Source organism: Falco biarmicus, chromosome 9 (assembly GCF_023638135.1).
Source record: "Falco biarmicus isolate bFalBia1 chromosome 9, bFalBia1.pri, whole genome shotgun sequence".
NCBI lineage: Eukaryota > Metazoa > Chordata > Aves > Falconiformes > Falconidae > Falco > Falco biarmicus.
Window position 1 is genome coordinate 34,187,499 of NC_079296.1, and position 15,318 is coordinate 34,202,816.

At 39.2% G+C, this 15,318-nt stretch overlaps 1 protein-coding gene across 2 annotated transcripts in view; it reads left to right on the forward strand.

Annotated features, from left to right (window-relative positions):
- Nucleotides 1-15,318, forward strand: part of PRKG1 (protein kinase cGMP-dependent 1) — a 508,829-nt gene that overhangs the window by 431,964 nt on the left and 61,547 nt on the right. For both annotated transcript variants that reach the window (XM_056352515.1, XM_056352514.1), the window contains exon 9: nucleotides 6,679-6,753. In XM_056352515.1, the coding sequence (XP_056208490.1) occupies nucleotides 6,679-6,753 (75 nt within the window). The remainder of the gene's footprint in view (nucleotides 1-6,678; nucleotides 6,754-15,318) is intronic.

Here is a 15,318-nt window from a genome sequence, read left to right on the forward strand (position 1 = left end):
TCTCTGGAAATGTTCAAGGTCAGGTTGGACAGGGCTCTGAGCAACATGATCTAGTTGAAGGTGTCGCTGCCTAATGCAGGGGGATTGGACCAGATGACTTTTAAAGGTCCCTTCCAACACGAACTATTCTATGATTCTATGACTCTATGAACCTTTAGGAAGGTGTCCTTCAGCAATAATCTGAACCCAACAGTGAAGAAGACAAAGGTTCAGCACTGAACTTTTAATTTGGTTGTTCTTTTAAAATAAGTGAACTATTTCACATAGACTCTGTAACATATATTCTGAAATTAGCATGCGTAGCATAGAAGAAACATGAATGTGTGTGTTTATTTTGTCAACTGCTTTAGCTCGTTGGTTGATACAATTTTGACCTAGATGTAAGTGGTGGGAGTCTGCACACTTAGGGCAGAAAACAAGAAAGGTTTGGTGTGTTATTTTAAGGGAACGGGAAGGAAGAAAATGTAACGGCATGTTAAGTTAATAACAACAAGGGAAGTATATTTATTCGGGGAATGAAAGTTACTGAAGCTCAATGTGTGTGATTTTTGAGCTGGAAGCTATATGCAGACAATATATCATGTGCTATAGTTCATGGAAGAGAAAAAGTGAAAGTTTGGGTTGCAGCTGGAAATTATTCTGGAGTTCGGATTTTGAAGGCATGGAGGAGGGGAGGCACAAAGAACTGAAGCATTACAGACACCACCTGAAGCATTGCAGATACCAGCTGAGACATCAGTGGATGGCAAATATCCCAATAAGGACTATGGCTCTTCGACGATAATGATGACAAACAGGGGGAAAGTGTGAGCTAGCACAGGGAAAATGCGAGCTGGCAGAGGGAAAAAAGACATCAAGTAATAGGTTTATTGTGCTGGGGAATGGGCATAAGCAGCAGACAGTTACAGAAGGTGAGAAAGCAAGGAGGAACACTTAGCTTTGGCCAAGAACTGGAACCGGTGAAGAAATCTAGGCTGTTATTGTATGAAGAAGGGAGATATTGCAGCCGTTACAGGGAATTTTGCAAGGAGCCAGAGAGGCAAACTGAGGCCTCCCAAGCAGAAGGAATCTTGGGCACAGAGATAACAGAAATATTATAGAGGAGCAGCTTTGTATGAAACACAGCTGGAGAAAAACATGATAAAGGTAGTAAGGATTAATTTCATAGGTAGTCAATAGATGGGACCCTAATAAGGAGATGTCCAGCAGGGATATCTGTTGTGGGTCAAAATCACTTTGAAGAAGATAGCAAAGGAGTAGCAGTGAAGGGACTCCTGGATGTGTCTGGATATGGATGCATTTAGACATAAATAATATAAATGTGAAAAGTTTTTGTGGAAAGCAAGTTTTCTGGACCTGTATCATTATAAATGACTGTAAATTTCCAAAGAGGGAAAAATAATTGCTACTAAAAATGGAAAGTCCCAGATACTCTGGAATATGGTGGTGTAACAAGTGTTCACTGAAACAGCAGAGCTGGTTGAAGCAAGTTTTGGCACATGATGAAGGCAATGTCATGGGTGGTTTCTTTGTAAGCAGTGATGAGCATACTATGGAAAATAACCTTGGATGAAGTTATAATTTGTTAATTTAGGTTAAATTAACTAGACGGCTTAAAAAGTAGGTCTGTAACACTGGTTCTCAATATTAAAAATGGAAAATTGAGACATTAAAAGGCCTCTTTGGGAAATTAGCTGGACAAGGGCACCTACAATTCCTTCATCTAATAGGCTTCGGTTCTTAGAAATATGCATCGTAGAAAGGTAACCCATTTAGGAAGTTATTTATAGGGATTTATAGAAGTTTGTGTTTGGAAATGACTGAGGAGAATTGATTAGTTTGAGATCCCTATAGTATTTAGAAAACCTATAGAAAATGAAGCAAGCTTCAGAGGTGGGGTTTCCAGGTGAGGCAGCTGCTGTAGTGCAGTCATAACAAGCTTTACAGTGACCACATTGGGAGTACCATTAATTCTGGTCACCCAAGGAAAAGGACAGTAGCAGCAAACAGACTATTTGCTATAACATTAAGAGTTACCATCTTGCTGGAAAAGAATAGTGTAGTCCTAGCTGGTCAGGTGTATTCCAAAGAAACAACTTAGTAATCAGTAGGAAAAAAAATTCCAGGGTATTTCATGTTATATTCAAAGTTTCAACATGCATGCTGTCACTGAAGAGAAGATTCCACTAACCTGGTAGGGGAAATAAAATGAGATGGTGACAAGGCTGATCAAATGAGGATGACAGCTTTGCTAAGGGTTCTTAGCACCAGGCAGGCTGACGTCTTCTCCATGCTCAAGCTTAATGGTGAGACAGGGTTGATTTAGCCAGGAGGTCTAGAGGGAAGGAGACGTTGGAAAATCGGCTTGGAAGGTTCAGCAGAACCCACATATTGTTCATGGGAATTTTAAAAGTATACTTCTCACCATTTCAAGGAATTTGTAGAAACTATGGATACTTGGGAAGCCAGACAGCTCATTGCAAAAAATTTTTCAGTTTTCTTCCCATCAAACATATGATATAGGTAAACATATTAATACTTTATAACAGTTGCTACTTGTCAAATGTTTTTTATTAATTTTTAATCCCTAGAGCAGTTTTTTCTTTACAATCTGTAGGCTTTCTGTGTTTATGACTTGCTAAGACCTTATGTGAAATAAAATTGAGTCTGTTGCTAGTTAAGTATTTCCTATTGTGATACTGCGGTAATTCATCCTCTGGGAAGAAACTAATTGTGGGAGACGCACAATGTTGCCTTCAAAGTGTTTCAAGATTAGCCCTGTTGAAGCTCATGAATTTTCAGGCTCCCTGGAGGGGTTATTAGTTTTGTTGTAGAGGTACAGTTGGACTGTTTGGGGAAAAGTTAACAATTATGGTGTGCTGGATTGGATGGACTGGTCCTCTAGGAAATTTTCTGTAAAATATCTTCTGATAAAAATTATGTGGATGCTAGCAGGACAGCATTGACCGTCTGTTCTGTAAATCAATTTGAATAAAGATGTACAAACACACTTTATTTGCAGCTACTTTGTATGGTGATAAAACAGGAGGAAAAGGTTCGAAACTCAGTCCTAACATTTTCATCATCGTTGGCACCCTGTGAGAGAAGTTGTTGCAACTTCTTAATTTTTTTTTTCCACATGTGCCTCTTGAAACTGAAAAAGTGTTTGAAAATGTTCATAGATTTTCATGAACTGTAAGAATATTTACACTGAAGTTGATTCAGGTTCATCTTTTATTTATATGTGATATTTTTCCTCCATATAATTTATTTATGTTTATAACAATATTTTTCTGGAGTGCTGAGATTTACCAGGTATAAATGTGTGTGCTGGGCATATAAAATTGCATAATGCAAGTGTTAGAGAGAGGACCTGAAGGATAGGAGCCACTAAAACTAAAGGCACAGCTGCTGCTAACAGAGGTTGGTAGCGCTACAAAACTACACAGTATTTGCATCTATTGAGTGCTAAATGCTGTTTTTACTGCTTGTTGTCTACTTTGGTTACACATATCAAGATAATACAGGGTTTTTTTAAGGAAACATTTTAAATATTTCAGGTATTTTCAGATTTTTCACTTTGGATTTTACATTTGTGTCTGTATTTGAAAACCTGATATTGTTTTTTAATGGGGATAGCTATGAGGTTCAAGAAAGGTTACTGTATCAACCCTTTTGGCAATGGAAATTGGAGAGAAAAAGAAGTATTATTCTAGCATGACTGGCCCTATACAAACTGAGCTGAACTCTTTCATTGGAGATTTTAGGTTTTGCTGTTTTAGTGTTTTTCCCAGTTGGGGTGAAGTTTATCCATGGAGAAAATTGGTTATGAGGAGAGAATAGAAAAAATGAAGCGAGAAGGCTATGCAGTGAAAAAAAACTAAGCAATTTTCTGATGAAATTCTTGAGGAAGTTGTGACCAAGATGATACTTCAACGGCATTGAGATAGGCAATAAAAAAGTGACTTGAGTGAGCTTCAGTGTCTTGCTGAGTCCTAAGTCTTGCTTAAGACATTTTTTAAAAAAACTTAAGGATATTTGACAAACTGGTGTTACTCCTTTCAGTGACTTTTTCTTATTTGCCCATATAATGTTCCATTAGACAAAGACATATTTGCATTGCCAATAAATAATTGGATGCTTAACCCTGCCACATTTTCCTAACCACATGAAAGCAAACCAAGGCTAGTTATTTTAAGTTGTATTTTAAGCCTTAGGTCATGTCTCACAGCATTCCAGGAGGATTACAGTATTACTGTCTCTCACTTAGATCCATAAATACCTGTTTGTGCTGCAAGTGAGCATTAACATACACATCTTGCTTTGTTTTCATTGTCATCTTTGAAAGGTTTGGCTTCATCCTATGGAACATCTTCAGCACAAGAAAGATAAACCTTGATGTGTTGAATAAGCTGGATTTTTCATATTTTCACTGCTAAGGAATTTTGGGTTGGAAGGATATGCTGATAATCAACACATCCCTTAACACAATTTCCATGCAAGAGCAAGGCGGTCTTTGCCTTCTCTTCCTCATGAATGAGTTCTCATTGTTTTCCCTGTGCTAGGTAAATGATTTCATAGCCTGTATCATTTAAAATATTATGAATTAGAGTAAGTAGAAAACTTGAGGAATTTATGTGGGCAGAGGATATTTTCAGAGCAGGCGATAAACGTGTAATCATGTAAAAGGCCACACTGGAAAGGACAGCTCTAGATCCAGACCAGTATAAATACCTCTCCTGACTGTGATCTCTTACTTCATATTTATTACAAGATTGGATAAAATATGGCTTTTTCCAGCTGCTGTTCATAAAGCATAATAATTAAGCTTTCTTTAATTCTTCTGGTAGTCGTGTCCCCGCTTGCCATATGCACATGAGGTGCCTTGCTTAGGGTCAGGCACCTCCTGATGCAGCAGGACACTTAAGTACCCGCTTAATACCACATGGCATGTTTAAGCTGCTTGGGCAAAGTGCAGTCCATACAGTTCAATTGCACTCGGGGCCAAAGGCGGCGCAAAGTCACCTTGGTTTACCTCCTGCATCGCAGGATGTTGCATTTCCCACAGTTGCCCTTCGCTGAACCCAGATACATCAGGCTGGTGAATTCTGCTTGTTGCTGTATTTTTACAAACAGCTGGGGTTTGGGGAGTTTCGGTCAGTAGGTTTTTCAGCTGTGGCTGTTTAGCCTATATATTGTCATGTGACCTGAAACAAAGTGATTTAGGGGGAAAATGCAAACAATCTGCAAGCTGTTACCTTTATTAACCTGCCCTGTATTTTCCTCACCTGCTGAGCAGCATTAGTTCTCTTACATCCTAAAAGTCTTTGCTGAGAGAGGGCCATACTGAATATTTTGTTCTTACTCCTAAATTTGTAAATATTGTCCTAAATGGTATTTTTTTTTCAATTTTTTTAACTTTTCAAATTATTTTTTTTCAACTTCTTAATAGCCATTTCTGTTCTTCAGCTCTATGTTTAGTGCTGCAGGAGTGTCATGAACATATAGAAGCTGGAGGAACTACAGTGCTTTTGTTTTTGAAGCTGTGACCTTAAGGTAGAGATTAGTCAAGAGACTGCAGTTTGCAGCAGTTCATCCTTTCAGATTAGTCTAGCTCTATTCTTATTTTCGTGGTACATTCTTTCTTAGAGAAAAGAAAACCTGTGTGTGACAGACAGACTGGGAATAATAGAAATGTATTAGGGAACTATGGTTTTCACCTGGCATATTTTCAGTTATATTATTTATTTCAATTATTAAAATTACTAAAAATATTCAATTTCTTTTTTGTATTTAGTCTTTGACATTATAATGTCACTACCAAAGACATAACAGTTGCAGGTTTTAATTTTTTTCTCTGGAGTGTTGCTTGTTAGTTGATTAAATGGTTGTTGGGTCCATTTGTTTGAGTCAGTCATGATATAAAAAGATTTTCTAATTCTTTTTCCGATGTGTCTGTGCCCTTTCTATCTCCCCTGGGACAGAGGATGGTGTTAGGGGACTGCTCGAGCTACTCACAGCTTGTACAGAAGACAGCTCAGCACTGAGGGTATCTGGCATTCCTAATATTTCACCCCATCTTACTCAATTTAACCCAATTAAAGCCAGATTTTCTCTTAAATGTCATTAAACAATCTGGCCTACAACAATGTGCTTGCCTTCCTGCCCTCACTTTCTTTTCCCCCTCTTTTTTTTTTTTCTTTTTATTTCTGTTTGCTGTGGTTTTGGCTGCTGTCTGTAAAGATGAGAAAGCTAAGATACAGAAATAAAGATTATCCTTCTCTTTGAAAGCAGAGGGGTTTCTGGTTAGAGGACAGGGATATATGGTGGTGACACCTCACCATCATGGGACTTCGTAGCCATGTTGACAGATTTACTCTGAAACTTACACTGGGGGGAGGAAAAACTTCAGCGGTAATTTCAGTGGGTTCAATCCCCAAAAGAGCCGGATAATTAAGTTTGGACCTTCTTGGCATTGGTTTTTGTATTTCCATGCTTTCTCCAGCATGTCTGAGGCCATGTTTCCCAGCAGATGCCCAGGCCCTGGCCCTGGTTTGGTCAGTCAAGGCCGCCCCCAGCATCGAGGTGTGGCCCCTGGTTGCTGCTGAAGATCCATCTTGTCCTGCTCGGCTACCACATGGAGGCTTTTCCTCTAAAAATGCCCTTTTGTTTTTACAGCTCCTTCAAACATCTGATCGGCGGCCTAGATGATGTTTCCAATAAAGCCTATGAAGATGCAGAAGCAAAGGCAAAGTAAGTGTCTGCTTGTTGTGTTCAGTGTGAAGTAACCTCATTTTTATTGATTGTACATCACTGTAATTAAAAAAACCAACCAACAAAACAAAACTGCTTTTTCTAACACAACAGTATAAAACAGCTTACAAAGTAGTCACTTAGGTGCTTATTCTGAATTTTCCTCTGAGTGAGCTGCCTTCTGTCTCCCTGGCTCTCCCCATGAATATGGGGAGGACCAGAAGGAGATGGGTCTTGTCAGGCCAGTGCCCAGAGCTGGGTGATCACAAGGTCTGTCTTAATCACAATATTTGGATCCTCAGAAGTGTTGGATCTTCAAAAAATTCTCTTGAAATAGTTTAAGGTGAGAAATCACAGATCCTGGAAAGCTCTAGTAGTAAAGGAAATTGTTGCTGAATAAAATTTGTTTCTTTAGAGAACCCTGATCTTTCTCACACATTTTCACGAAGTCAAAATGCGTTCTGAGACAAAGAATGGGAAATTGCATTTGTCATTTTTGAATGAATACTAGAGCTACCTTGATATGAAGCAATATATTCAACTGAAGTCCTGCTATAAATATTCATTCCTTTAAGAAGTGAGCTGTAGTATACTGCAGTTTAAAATATTAAAAAAAAAACCCAATTCATTCGTTCTTGATCTACAATTTGGTTTTCATAGGAGAGCTTTGTTATGTCTGTACTTTGATTCTATACCAACAATAAAGCTTTTGAAGAGGAACATGTTCTGATTGGAGGGATACTGAATATAAACCACTATGATTCAAAGGCAAACATTCTTCAGAGGAAAACTGAAGTTGCTCTGTACAGAATTACTTTACTTTTTCTCATACAAAATTATTTTATTTTTCCTCTTATAAAATAATTTTACTTTTTTCTGTCTTTTTTTATTACCCCGTTAAAGAAGCAGAAGGTGTTTTCTCAAAGTCAAATGCCCGTTAATCAGTGGTCTGCAGCCATCTAAATTTAAGATTGCTCTTAAGTTATACATAGTAACTTCTCATTAAACCAGAGGGGTTTGAAATAGTGTATAGCAAAGGTATTTGGCACTTCTGTGGAGAAAAATTGAGAAGCCCTAATTAGTTGATTAAAAATAACTTTTTGTTTGTTTGTTTCAGAAATTAAATATGCAACCCAAGAAGCTTAGTTTCTTGAGCAAGACTTGCTAATATTGCAAGATAAATTAAGATAGTATTTTCTTTTTTATCATCTTTGAGTTATATTTGAAATACATTTTTAATTATATTTAATTTATTTTAAGGTACTAGAAGGCACCCCAGGGTTGCATTTTAGTTTAGAATAATATTTCCCTGCCCCAAATCAAACACACGGGTGTTCTTCTTCAAATGCTTAAGTTCTCTAAAATTCTTTTTGACTTAATTAAATAGGCAGGAAGCTATCAGCTTCTTTTACTACCCCAGAAAACAGCTATTTTGGGCACAGAATGCAAAGTCAAATGGTCACAATACTATAGAAGCAGATAACTAGCTATTAGATATTATAAATATATATAAGCTATTAGTACCAGCTGGAAACAGGGTATTTTAATGCTAGTAGCAGCTTGTGTAAAGCATTTTACAAAATGTTGGAAATTCACTTAAGTAGCTTCAGAGACATGGTCCTAAGTGTCCGAGGCATGTGCTATTATTATTTTAGATATATATATATATATATGATTACTATTTGGATTGCATTGATTTCCATCTAAACAAAAGGGAGGAAAACATTGGTAATGAAACTGATGATTTTTGGTTTCAGTAATAACATGATGTTACTATCACAGAAACTTCTAGAAAGTTACACCACAACCCATCAGCATCAAGCAGAATTTCCAAATAGGACTTGCCACCCCCCATATCACAGTCTGTCTTTTCGCATCTACAGTTTTAAGCTCTATTATTAATAGAGGATCACGTAGTAATTTATTATCACAGTAAGTGTTTCTGTATGCAGATTGTATCAGGGTATTTTCAGGATAGGTTTGTGTGTTTTAAGGAAGGGCTTTCAGGGTCCCTTGTGCACTTTATAACATGTCTTGAGGGGGACTGCAGGCTTGGACCTATTTTGAATAAAATCTTCATTTTGGCAACCAACGCGCTGATATTAACCTTAACATTATTGAGCTTTTATCTTCTTTATTCCTCTTCTTTTCTTCTAATGCCAAGTATTTCATCCCAATGGAAGGGCAAAGCAAAGGATTCCTGGTGGTGGAGGAATTGTTTCCCAAAAGGAGCAATTGATTAATTTTGATAGCAACTTTTTTACTTAAAGGTCAGAGGTCTGTGCTTGAGTCCTGTCTTTCAAGACTCTAAGTGACAGTGACATGATAGCCCTTCACATATTGACATCTTGACTTTGAAAAAGCAGAAGGGGTCAGTGCTGTCTGCTTAGAGAAACGTTAAAAAAAAAAAAAAAAAAAAAAGAATGCTTTTTCAAAAGATACAGCATTTATTAGTCAAATACCATATTCACATTTTCTCAGCTCCTTGAAAGCAAGCACATGCCTGCAAAAAGGTGAGTAGAAGAGTAAAAACCTGCAAAGTTACTTGAAGAGTAAAGTGAGATACATTGTAAGCTGTTTCAGAAAGTTTAGTTGCTCGAGAGTTATTGTTTCTATATCCTCAAGATAAAACTCCTCTGGGAGAAAAGTCTGCTTGGCACAAATTTTAACCTGGTTTACTTTTCAAGCAGCTATTAATTAGCTCCAGCTAATTGTCTTTCAAGGGCTTATCTTTTCCAAGGGGAAGTTTGTGAAAAGCAAGAACGTGGCACATAAAGCGCATTCAGGTTTGCTGAGGCTTTACACAAACCACATTAAAAAAAAAAATCCCCTCTTTTTGCATCCTTGTAGCTAGTATCTCATTTTCAGTGCTTGTATGGCAGGTGGCAAAAGGCCTTTGGATGGATAGAAATTTTCTGTATACCTGTGTCTCACTGTGAATCAAGTGGATCAGGATGACCCACACAAAGGTCAGATTGTTCAGTGGGTGTAATGACACAGAGTAAATACAAAGGATATTGTGAGACATCATTACAGAGTGTCAGAGCCTGCTTTTGAGTGGTGTGGTGGCCATGTTCAAGGCCAAAAAGTGAACAGTTTAATATTTTCTTATCAGTTCCTGTCGTTGAGCAATATGATCTAAAACCATACATATAGAAATGTCTACAAATGGCAGCAGATGTATTTTCATATAAATCTACCAGATCAAGCTGTTTATTACATTCCTGCTAATTTGTAGGCTCTGATCAGCAAATGCACAAGTTTATACTACATCCAATGCAGGGTCCATGTTCCTAAAGCAGGACTTGGATCGCAGGCAGGAGTTCATCGCAGAAATGCCTACCAGATTGGTGACACTGGTGTGATTTTTTTATCTCCATGCTAGAGCGTGACCCTGGGGTCATGGAGCTGGTAGTCCCAGTGCAGGACATGACTGAGAGTATGGTAGGCAGAAGTTACAGGGTCAGAAGATCTTTCCATGTATTCAGCAGTTCTCTGGGTCTGAAAGGGCTGAACTTCTTTTTGAGTTTATTTCTTGGTGACATGGTGACAAGCTAAGCCTTGAGATATGGTTAGGGTTCTCCTAGTACCTGGGGAAATGTTCTAGCAATAAAACTGTTGTAGACATCTGAGCTACAACTTCCTACCCTTGGGCATGATTTGAAGGAAAGAGTAAACTGTGTTCAGCTCTTGAAGGCAAAGAAAATACATACAACCATTCAAAAATAGTTCAGCTGAGCAGAAGGGCTTCCTGCACCACTTAAAGGACGTGTCACTGGGGGACCATGGCTTTAGGTGTCTGCATGCTGACCATGGTAGTTGTAGGTGTCTGTCTGTTCCACATGGGAAGCTTTGGATTGTGTCCTGAATGCCTGGCTCTTGGCCTGCATGAGCAGCCAGAGTGCCCAACACAAGGCTGTGTCAATGCTCCAGTGGGAAGGTGCCCAGGAGTCCCTGCCAAGCACACCAAGGGCTTTGGGCTTCTCTCAAGAATGACATCTCTGTCTAGGAAAGCAAGTGTGCACCTGGGCTGCTGAAGGCAGTGGAATTCAGCCAAGTTGTTCATGTGCCCAAGCCGAGTCATCTTTGATGCTGCTTTGTGAGTTTCCTTAAAGTCAGATGACTATAAAAATTGTGTCTTTCATCTAAATGGAAGAAGCCTTTTTTATCCTCATGATTGCAGAGATCATCTTTATAACATGAGCTTACTCCAGCATCAGAACGGATTTAATTCTTTACAACTAATATCTTACTACCCGACACTTTTCCCTGGTTTTTGCAGGCTTAGGACTGGCAGTTCTCCTTAATGTCCATTCTTTGTATTCAGTCTCTTAAATCAGAAATCATCGATGTATCATCTTGATGTGCTCAGATGAGTTCATAAGCTCATCACCTAATGCATATTATAGGTACATCCTTACCAGAGAAAAGGTGAAGAAGGAAAGAGGCAAACATTTAATTAACTTCACATTCTGAGAAAATGGGAGTTTCGGAAGAACAGCAGTCATGTCCCAGTGTTAGACCCAGGCACGCTGGTATTTAGGGCATGAAGGAGATACCTAAATAACCAGGAGACCCATCTAAGTGTAGATCACTTCCAGATGGAACCACTACTGCATCTCTCTCAAATCCAAGAGGAAACGGGTGGGTTCTGCTGCAGTGTTGGTGCCGAGTAAGGTGAGCGTTCAGTGAACATCGTTCCAGGCACACAAATCCCTTGTGCTGGTATCTTCCTCATCCAGAAACTCCTGAAGTTAATTGCTGCACACTACTTTAACGACTAACAAGGTCATCAGATGAGGTCCCCTCTAGCTTGGTCACACCTTTCCATGATATGACTGTAGCAAGATAGACCTCCTGTGGCACAGACAGGGATAAAAAAAAGGTTGCCTTCACCACCAAGCTGGGAAAGCTGGCAGCTGCCTGGGCTTTGCCCAGCCAAGCAGAGCCTATCTGGTTGAATGACCATGGTCCCTGTGCTCCTTTACTCCTGTCATATCCAGAGTTATCTGCTGATGTTGATCTCCTGTGGCAGTGGGGCTTGAAATTAATACCCTGTTGAAGTCCAGACACTGGTGCCTTCATGCTGTTGCTTCAGGCTCTCTGCAGATGTAGGCTATTTTGATTGCACTTTTTGCTTGCTTGCTTGCTTTTTTTTTTTTTTTTTTTAAATTCCAGTTGCATTGCAGCCCTTGGGGAATACGTTTTGGTACTCACAGTCAAAATTGTCTCCTTTTCATAGGACCTGAGGGGGCAAGGACCTTTGTGTACAATGCCTTTCCCTTCCACAGAAGCTCTTGCCCCAGATGCCCTTTGTCTTTACCTGAGCTGTGTTTTAATAAAGAGCTCCATCCAAACCTTTTCTTTTACTGGCCAGAGTTGTCCCATTTTTCACATTACAACTTCTCTCTCACTACGTTTATTGATAACAAAGCATCCTAGCAGCTCGTTGACTTAGTTTTGGTGCAGAGGGTGGTTATTAATATTTTTCAATTTTATATGTATTCTTTGCAGGTAGTTTTCCCCTTCCACCCTGGCTTTAAAGGTAAAACGTACCTTTTTTCTAACAGGAAAGCTACAGATACAGCTTTATAGTTCAAGTAAGCAAGGCGATATGGTGCCCCAATTTTTTCCTTACATTTGCTGCTTGCAAAGTGGTACTATGTACTGCAATACATTTAGCACTAGCTTTTTTGAAGATGCCAGTTTAGGAAAAGTTTTGAACTACCAGCTATAAGCAAGTGCCTGTGTGCTGGGCTGGACAGAAGCCTGCTCCTGGTATCGCCTGGTGGCTGGTAGCTGGTGTGCAGGTGCCATCTGCTGTTAAAGGCTTCCCCCATGCTGTGTCCAAGTATCTTTTGCAAGATTAAATCCCTGTATCCCCCGGTCCATCTAGTTTCTCCTTTGCCAGCATGTTTACAAGAGAAAGTATTTTCAAGTGTAGTGTGTGGCTCCTCAGTGGTGTTTCTTGGAGGGTCACTGCTGGCTCTACATGTGTCTCCTTCCTACACAGCCTTTTCTTTTGCTTCATGAGCTTGTCTTTGAGTTATTTTAGTAGTTGAAATTGTCTCTGGGAGTTGTAAGCTTATTGCACGTGGATAGATCTAAGTATTAGTAAGTAGCACAGATCGAGAGGAATAGATGTGTACAGAAAAAATGTTGGTGACAAGGGCCTGCTGTACAGACTACTTGCATTTCATTGAGGTTTTCCTTTGGGCTACTTCAGATCTGGTTCCCTAGACTCAATGTTAAACAGTGCTTGGTGTAAATCGGCTTCTGAGCTATGTCTTCCAGTTTAGCGTCACCTGAGAGAGTGAGCCCTTGCTCACTTGTCCCACTCAGATGTGAAAGGGACCTGTCAGGGGACTTGCTTCAGAAACACACTCCTTGTCTGAGCTAAGAGATATTTTAATGCACCTTGCATATAAAGACTGTTCTTCATGGATAATCTGATCTCAGTCTTTATCTGAAGGTAGTTGGCAGTGACCTGGTTGCACATGGTGGTGTGCCTGTAGTGTAGATATCTGTTCCTTCATAATCTATAGGTACACAAGTTCTGGTCAACCTCTCCATAACATTATGACTGGTGTTGGCCCTTCAGCTCCAAAAAATGGGACATGGTACACAGAAGAATCCAGCTTATCTTCATGGAAACTCTTGTTTTGGTAAGATGGGAAAGCTTTGCACGTAGATGCTGTGTCTGCAAGCACACTGGTATTTGATGGTTTTGACATCTAGCCAGCCCATGGATTTTGTGTGGATAATAAACAACCCCATGTACTAGGAAAGGATGCTTTTCATTTCTTTATCTTGTTTTCATTTACAAATACAGATAAGATAAGCCAAGAAAGATTTTAACCCCTTGCCAAAAGGGAAATTTTCAGTGTTAAAAGTTGCAAAATGGGAGCTGCCAATTAAAGAGAATGATTTAATTAAGGTCTGACTTTCTGTTGGGCCACAGCTTTTGAAAACTTTGGCTGAAATAATTCACTGATGCACGGAGTATGATTTGATTAGGAATTTTTCTGCAAGAAAAAGTTTTTTCTGTTTTACAGCATTAGGAAGGTCTGGGCAGCCTGAAAGTTGAAATAATTGGCTCCCATCTCCTTCTGTGTCAGTTTTCTGAATTAGGGACCATATGGGAACTAGCTTTTGCCTTGGTTATCTGCGGTGCCAGGCTTGGGGGAAGACTTCTTGGGATGTGCAAAAAGGTGGGGAAAAGCTCATTAATGCTATAAAAAGCAGAGACTACAATCATTTATTTTAAGCAGTGTAAATAATTAAAATAATTCCTCTACTTGGTGAGTGCTGTGGAGAAATCCTAACAGGTCATTGATACCTGTTAAGTATGTGTGAATTTAAATATCTTGCTGTTTAGAAAAACTGAGACTTCAGATGGCATTATTTGGCCTCTGGTATGCAAGAGCATTTTTTCTGTCTGCTGGAGAATTTTGCTTATAACAGAGTTTAGCCTTAAATACTTCATGATTTCATCCTGAGGCCACTGGTGGTTTGTATCCAAGTCTGGCTATTGGATTTTCCCAACTGCTGTAATAAATAGGTGTTTATTTAGAAAATAAGATCTCAGAAATAATTTTAAAAGGCAAGGGCCCATCAAGATAACATACGAGGTAATATCCCTAAATGAAGGTAGTGGAGACTGCTAAATTGTGACTTTCTTTTTTGAAGGTGAATAGCTGCCTGCAGACTTGTGTTACTCATGCAGAGATCTGTGGAGGTAGACTTTATGGCGGCTTTCCTCTTGAGAAAATGCACTCTGTAATGCACTGTGTCGCTCACAAGGGATATATTAAATCAGCTTTTAAAAGCAGGTCGGTTTTTTTTAGGTAATAATCCATATGCTTTCTTCTTGCTAACTTGACCTTTCGATATGATAATTGACTGTGTCAGACGTCAGGTGGAGGCACTAGTGAAAAAAAATCAGTGCCTTTAAAGCAGGCTGCTATTCTAATATTTTACTGCATTTTTTTATAGCATTAGGACCTGTACTGATGAAGTAAAAATGCAGCAGAAAGCTTTCTGATGATAATGAGTCTCATTCCAGAGGAAACAGAAAAATGTTGCAGCAATGCATCCATGTGCTTGGCATTTCCAGTTGTGTGTGGTAGCACTCGATGGAAATGGAGGTCTGTGCTAGAAATATTAACCATTCCTTTGGCATTTATCTAAATACTTTTTTCAGAAGCCACTGAGAATACTTCACTAATCCCAGTACAGTCACTTAGAGCTTCATGTAGCACAGTCTTGGTAGCTTTAAACAGAAACCCTGGCAAACCTTGGCATCTATGAGGGATGGAGAGGCAAAGGTGGCATAAAAACATATTTGCATAGTTTCTGGGTCTGTACATTTGTCATCCAGAACATTTCTGATCTGTTCTGAAGATTTATCTTAAATCGGATTATGCCACTGGAAGGTGCCCTATTTCTGTCCCACTTTCATCTTCTGACTTAAATAACAGAGGCACTTGAACGGAGTCAAATATATTATAAATAAAACCCAGTGATCCTTCTAGCTCCCTAGCTACTGATTTTTGGAACTGCTGG